Genomic DNA, 7550 nt, shown 5'->3' with positions numbered 1-7550 from the left:
AATCCATTAAAGAACTACTAAAATCTTCAACCTCACCACAAGTTTCATAATAATCAAACAACTAAAATCTCAATTTCCTATTCGTCCATATATAATCTCATGATCCTATAAAATTTCAAACATAAAGAGGAAAACATATGAAAATCCCACAACTCCTCACCATTTGGTCTCCATTGCAAATCCGATGCATGCTACCTGACCCCGGTTTTCCACAACGTTCAACACTCATGTCGAGAAAACCAGTTAACATAATTCAAACAAATGAAATGGTGCACGGAAGGACATAAAACAAAATTGACCCGCATAATTAAAAGGAGTTAATCATAGATAAGGGAACAGCACTCAGACTGCCGGAAACTAATGGAGTAACTGATTATACTCTATAATTACACTTTATAGTGATACTTTTAAATAATTACAAGACATAACTCTATTTCACATTTTATATAGCAGAAGAGGCACAATTATTGTATGTGCGCACATGTGTTGAACTGGATCAAGGGGTCTTTTTTTTTTTTTTTTTTTTTTGTACTCGACCCATCTTTTAACCTGGACCTTTCCCTGCCCTAACCCATTAAATTTTTTCAAAATTAATGCTTTATATCCTATCCTGTCCTGCCCCACACCCCGCCGCGCCCGCTCCATGTAAATATTGGCCTGCTCGGCCCCGTTCTGGCCCGGACCACCTGGGCCCATTCTGCCCCAATTGTCATTCCTCCAGGTTTGTTCTCCCGGCTTTTGTTCATTATCTGAGAATGAGAATAATCCACGATTCTTTGGCAATGATGTAACCTTACCATGTTGGTCTAAATATAACAGATGGATCCCTATCTTCTTTACTGTACATTCTTCACCTATCTCAGCGATTTGCATCTCAGTGATTTGTATCTGTTCTCCGCCTTTCATCGGGCAATCAAAAGGTTCTTCTAAGAAAGGTATGTAAAGTACACATAATAGTTCTGCCTGTCCATCGGGTATTACATAATCATAAACCCAGTTGCCTCTCGATGACATTTTTCCGGCAATATTAAAGCTCAAGCCACGCGAATGGAAACCTCTTGAAGTGGGTATGTTGGCAAACTTGCGAACACATGCGAGAATCATTCCTAAAAACGTATACTCCTTATTATGTGTGGGCATAGTGAAGCAGATAGAAGAAGATGTTACTTGATTGTTGCACCAATGTGGAATCTCATTGCTTTGGAGATAAATTTCTAAACGCTGCTTCATCAAACGAAGACGGAAGATTATTACTATGAGAGAGAGAGAGAGAGAGAGAGAGAGACTAACCATAGATGGAAATGCTAGAGCATGTGCACTAAAGAAGCCTTCATTGAATGGATTCTGCAGAGAAGTACAATTAAGCATGCTCATACCACTTAGTGAAGGGAGGTTGTCCAACCCCGTAATGTTGACCAATTTCTTGCAATTTGCAATTTCAAAAATGAAAAGACGTTGTAAATTTGATACTGATGGGAGTATTTGAAGATTCTCACAACCATTCAAATGCAAGATCATCAAAGATTGTAGGTTAGAAAAATCAAAGGGTAGACGGCGGAAACTATTGCCGCTCAGATCTAAATACCACAAGGACGATAAACTCCCAATATCCCTAGGAATATCAACCTCAGAGAAACCACAGTTTTTAAGGACTAAAAACGAAAGAAAGGTCGAGAAGGATTGTATGCGATGGACTCTTCTTCGAGAAAAACTCCTTTTGGCCTCTATATATTTACCTCCCACATCCAAATTTTCGAGATCTTTTAGCATTTCAACAGATCTAGGCAATTGTTTTATACCCGTATCACTTGCAGCAAGAGATTTTAGACATCGCATATCTCCAAGGTCAACTGGCAGCGTTTGTAAAGATGAGCACCGACAAATGTCCAAGGTTTCCAATGATTTTAGCCGGCATATGCTGCTTGGAAGATCCGTAAGCTTTTTGCAACCAGAAAAATCCAGATCAATTAGTCCGTCCAAATTTCCAATTGATGGATGGATCTCCGTCAGACTTGAGCAACCATGAAGCCATAAAGTCTCAAGACTTCGTGAACCGTTGAAGTTTGGAGTTCTTTTGAGACGCTTGCTATCTGAGAGATCCAACTTCTTCAAGCTTTTACAACACTAAAAGTAAACCAAATACACGTACAAGTAAGATTTTATTTACCTTAGTTGCCATAATAGTACACATGAAATTGCAGAATTGAGTAACGAACCTGAAAATTCAAACCAAATTCTTGGATATCACTCTCCCGCATATCCAGAACTACAAGTTTATCACCTGAAAAATTTGATGATATACATTTTAAAGGACATCCTTTCCAAGACAACCATCTGAGCTCCTTGGACAACAACTCAAAATTTCCACTGATACTTAACTTGCCGTCAATTATAAGCACCCTAAGATTTATCATTTTCTTAAATGCGTTGGTGCTCAAGTTCACACCCTTTAATGCCTGTGAATCTACCATCAGTACTTCTATCTTTTTGGAACCCTGTAGTTCAGTAAAACGAAAAGTACCATAAGACCATGTTAAGTACAGGAAATTAAGAGACAAAAATGCTTTATACAAATTGAAGGTCAAACAAAGAGAATAGATTATGTACCAAGAAAAATGAATTTACACATCAGATCCAACTAGAGGATGAAAAAAAAAAATTAAAATTGCTAAAATATCTAAGATGAGAATGTTTCAAACTCTAGCTTATAGCTGAATTCAAACTTGATAATATCAGAAGAATAAAAAAGATAAACATCATGCCTAATTCGTATATATGGGTCTAGAAAAAAAAAATGTAAATGTACCATAAATGCCTACAACAAATACACAAAAGATTAAAAAGTTTTAAAAATGACAGTCAAACGTCTTTGAATAACTAATCTTGGAAAGAATATAGTCTACGGCAAATGCTCATTTATAGTTTGGCAAAAAACTAGAAATAATTTACTAATCAGAGAAGAAACAAATGAATTGAATTCTAGTAGTGAAAACAGAAACAATAAGCAAATAAAAAATAAAATCAATAACCAATAAAGATAAAGAATTTACTGACTTTATTTCCTTGTAGAACATCGCAGACTTCTTGAGGGTTGAACAGTCTACTTCGTTTTCCAGGGTCTCGGGGTGATTCCGTGCGAACAATTTCTTTTCCCATATCTCGCACTAGATCATGCATCACCAAACTCCACGCATTTTGGAGCAAACATTTTTTCACCAAAGTTGCGATTGCACTTTCAAAATAAAAGCCACATGCATTTAATGCATCGGCGACTTCATCGCTATCAAACCCATGCAAGGCGCACGCAATATCAAGGAAAACACTCTGTGTATCACAATCAAGTCCATCAAAGCTTATCTTGAGTATTTTTTGGATATCAATATGAGGAATTGCTCTTAGTTTTTTCAACTCGTATCTCCATTCTTCTACGGATCTCCCTTGCAAATGTGACCCCAATGTCACAAGAGCTAATGGTAGCCCACCTGAATATTTGATTATGTCTTGTGACAGCTCAACATATTCTGGTGGCGGGGAAAGACTGTTAAAAGCATGACAAGAAAAAAGTTGTCGAGCTTCATTGTAATTTAAAAGTTTGGCCTTGTATCTCTCATTTTCTCGAAGCCCATATAGCAAATGCTCGTCACGGGTTGTAATAATTATTAAACTACCCGAACCAAACCAACTTCTTTCTCTCGTTAAGGATTCTAATTGTCGTATATGGTCGACGTCATCAAGAATAATTAGAACCTTCTTTGACCCAAGTCGTGCTTTGATTAGATTGACGCCTTCAGCAGTACTGCTAACTTTGATGTCCTTAGTTTTGAGAATTTGATGAAGTAGTTTTTCTTGTAACTTGACTAGACCAAATGCTTCAGCTTCTGATTTAACGTCTAAAAGGAAGCAACTACTACCGAAGTATCGAAATATTCTGTTGTACATAGCTTTTGCCAGAGTTGTTTTTCCAATTCCACCAACACCGTATATACCAACCATACGAACTTCTTTTTCACATCCATTTTGCAGTAACAACTCGATATGTTTGACGCGGGAATCTACTCCAACAGGGTGCCAAGCAACATCCAGAGGTGTCTGGTTGACCTCTTGTAGGACTTGTTTTATAATACTTTCAATAAATCTTGATTCATGCCTACAGTTTTTTTAGCAAAAACAGAAGTTAAAAGGGTAAGCAAGTAAATCAAACTTCGATATTTGAAAAAAAATTGATGGACAAATCAAAATTAATAGCCAACATATAACAGAGTGGGATGATCACACTTTTGACCCATTAGGTACTTGATAGGGAAACCAATATGGTTAAAGGAGTAAAATAGACAGACTTACTTCTTCATACAGGACATTGTAGAGAATGCATTTAATTTATATATGCTGATCCTTTTACACTATTAGCAAAATCTAACAAGAGATATATAGCAGGTTAATGGCTATTTTTTGCACCGTCAGTGTATCGAAGTTAAACTCTTTAAAGGGTTTTTATAGGTAAACCCCGTAAAAAATGAAAATTGTAATCTTGAAAATAAGATAAATGGCCTACTATGTGTGACGTGATAATGTACAAATTATTGTATGACTTAGAGCCGGTCTGTGTTAGTTAATTGTAAATAGCTGATAAGTTTTTAAGTGTTTGAAAGACTTTTTAAATGCTAAAACTTACTTTATAGATAACTAGTTACGTGTTTGAGTAGAAATACTGAAATTTATAACAAACAATTGATTTGCTCAGTTAAAAAATGTTGCTTAGTTGCTCTTTCGTTAAAAGGATCAAAACACCCTTAGAATTGTCAGCAAAAATTATAAATTTGTAAGATATTTATTGGAAAAAAAAAAAAAGGAGGAAAGATGTACATGAAGTAGAGAGGAAGTTATGGATTTTATTTTTGGTAAGGTATTTTGAGAATAAAATAATATATTTTAAAAATATATACTCCCTCCGTCTCAATTTATGTGATATGATTTGATTAAGCACGGAGTTTAAGAAATAAAAGACTACTTTAGAATTTTGAGATCTAAAATAAACAAAAGACATTTGTGTGGTTATAATGTTTAAAGTTAAATTATTACCAAATAAAAAAATGTACTATCATTTATAACCAACTTCTGGCTTTTAATTGATAAGCACTCAGATATATACCAAATGCATAAATAAGCGCTTATAAGCCGGTTTGACCGGTAACCAAACAACCTCCTAAACTCTTTGAATTAAAAAAACTATACCCGTCAGCAATATTCCGTAAATTCCATCCAGATAAATTTGCAGCTTCGGTAAGTGCAGTTGTCCACTTGTCCATTCTTTGAGCTCCAAATGATCGTTCCTTGAGCATAGCCAAAGCTTCACCGAAGCACCCATTTTGCTTGCGCACTTGAGAAGGATCGACATCATAAAAAATAGGCAAAACAACTTGCTTTAACTTCTCTTTGCATTCGAGAATTTTGACTAGTTCATCAAGACACCAACTAGACGAAGCATAATTTCTCGAGAAAACCACAATAGAAACTTTAGATTCTTGAATTGCTTTCTCAAGTTTAGTTGAAATCACGTCACCCTTTTTCAATTCCTCATCATCTATGAAGGTATTAACTCCGACTTGGCACAACCGGGAATAAAGATGACCTGTGAAGTTTTTTCGGGTATCTTCACCTCTGAAACTAAGAAATACATCATAAGAGAAGTGTGAAGAAGTAGATGATTCTCCTTGAGTATTCATGGATGAAAGTTTTGAAGAGATGCAAGAGTAGTGAAGGGATTTTAGTAAATTTGTTAAGGAAAAGAGAGCTCAATGAAGCAGCTACATATATAGCACACTGAACAGCTTATGGTTTGGTTTCTTCTTGGAAACTTAAGTTTTGGGTCTCAAGTCATTTACAACGCGTATGGGAAAATTAATGAAATAACAAACGAACTTCGCTAGACATTTCCTAGGTACGTTTGGTAGAAATTAGTGGAGACAGAAAAGATATTTGGGGGTTTCTTTCTTTTTCCTTTTGCTTTTCAAGTCAATTTTAATTGCTGCCTTTCTCATTCCGTGTTTGTACATTTTTAATACCCCGGAAGCTACCAAACGGACCCCTAAAGTAATATTCCCCGATTCAGAATAGGTGTCTATTTAGTCTTTTACATACCGTTTAAGAAAATATTACCCCTCTGAATAAAAAAGAGTGACCGTTTAAGAAAATATTACTCCCTCCGGATAAAAACGAATGTCCATTTAGCCATTTGTACACCCTTAAAAAAAAATACTAACTCTTAAACAAAAATATATAATTTGACTAAAAGTGCCCCTAATTAAATAGGTATTGAGATTTGATTACATAGCACTTAACAGGGGCAAAATTGAAAAATAAGATTAATTCTTTCTTAAGTTGATAAATGGACACTCTTTTTGATCCAACAAAAAAAAGTCAAGTAGACACTCTTTTTTATCCGGAGGGAGTGACTCACAGAAAAATTGTAGTCCCTCCATCCCAATTTAAATGTCTTACTTTCCTATTTGATATCTCAAAAAAGTTGTCTCTTTCATGCATTTAGTTTAAAACCACAAACTTCAAAATTCAAACATCATATCTTTAATTTGGCAAGTTTAAACCACAAACTTCAAAGGATATTTTAGTACATTACACATATATTTTGACTAAATTACTCTTAATAAAATACTACCTAATTAATATAGTTTCTTTATTACATAAATATTTACTTATCTAAATTGGGGTAAATGAGGAAGAAAATAATCAATTCCCTTTTGATTACGTAGGAGGACATTTATTTTTTATTTTATTTTTGTTTTTCATCCGGTGTCCGATACCCGCATTAGGGTTCGAGTAAATTCGGATTCGTGCCGAGTAGTCCCACATTGATGGGCAAAACACTCTCTAATAATGGTGACTCCGTACCCAAAGGAGCTTGAACTCGAGACATCTTGGTTAAGGATGGAGTGTTACCAGCCATAACCCTTATTGGTAGAAAATACTTATTTTGAATCAAAATAAAAAGGGTAAAGGCTAAATGTACACTTATTATTAGGAGGGACTAATATTGTTTGTGGGCTCGTTTTCTTTTGCTTTTCAAGTAGATAACTCTCTTTCATATCCGCTAAACACCCGTAAACCGCCGCTAAACGCATGTAAATCACCGCTAAATTCACATAAGCCGCCGCTAAATGCACCTAAACTCGCCATAATTTTTCTACTGCAGGCTGGTTTTTCAATTTTCTTCTGATCAATTATCTATGCAATACCTTCTAATGTCAGTTCTATTTTTGTAGTAATTTGGACTGATAAATGCTTCAGTGACCAGTTTGTACTTTGAAAGAGTTCTTGTTTTCCTTTTTGCATATAATTAAGAACGTATTACATAAATAATATTCGTTCCTCCATTGTTTATTAAGGGATATTGTAAAATAACGCATTCGTCATTTTGACGTAAGATCGAAATTAATTCGGGCAAGGGAAGAAGCAGAGGATATTTATTTAGGCTAAGCCATTCTTATTTCTTTTTCGTTGATATTTCTGTACCAAATGTTTCACCTTCCCCACCC

General features: G+C 35.2%; 1 protein-coding gene across 2 annotated transcripts; it reads right to left on the bottom strand.

Annotated features, from left to right (window-relative positions):
- Positions 1-348: 348 nt before the first annotated feature.
- Positions 349-5962, bottom strand: LOC132031267 (disease resistance protein RUN1-like). 2 transcript variants are annotated; one of them, XM_059421160.1, is made up of 5 exons: positions 5233-5961; positions 3055-4147; positions 2217-2495; positions 1291-2124; positions 349-1221 (listed from the first exon to the last, which is right to left on the bottom strand). In XM_059421160.1, the coding sequence occupies exons 1-5, from the start codon at positions 5721-5723 to the stop codon at positions 436-438; spliced, it is 3483 nt and encodes a 1160-aa protein (XP_059277143.1). In that variant the 5' UTR covers positions 5724-5961; the 3' UTR covers positions 349-435. The 2 variants fall into 2 exon arrangements, with proteins under 2 accessions (XP_059277143.1, XP_059277142.1); XM_059421159.1 differs by having other exon boundaries at positions 349-2124; positions 5233-5962.
- Between the last annotated feature and the right edge of the window lie 1588 nt (positions 5963-7550).

This window comes from Lycium ferocissimum, chromosome 9, assembly GCF_029784015.1.
Source record: "Lycium ferocissimum isolate CSIRO_LF1 chromosome 9, AGI_CSIRO_Lferr_CH_V1, whole genome shotgun sequence".
Taxonomy (NCBI): domain Eukaryota; kingdom Viridiplantae; phylum Streptophyta; class Magnoliopsida; order Solanales; family Solanaceae; genus Lycium; species Lycium ferocissimum.
The sequence above is the reverse complement of the archived record's forward strand: the minus strand, read 5'-3'. Positions and strand labels throughout refer to the sequence as shown.

Excerpts from the sequence above, each read along its gene's own strand:
- LOC132031267 (XM_059421159.1), bottom strand. The coding sequence starts at position 5,723 with ATGAATACTCAAGGAGAATCATCTACTTCTTCACACTTCTCTTATGAT. Across the intron at positions 2,496-3,054 it reads ATGTTCTACAAGGAAATAAA|GGTTCCAAAAAGATAGAAGT; the intron begins GTCAGTAAATTC and ends ACTGAACTACAG. Across the intron at positions 2,125-2,216 it reads AATTTGGTTTGAATTTTCAG|TGTTGTAAAAGCTTGAAGAA; the intron begins GTTCGTTACTCA and ends GTTTACTTTTAG.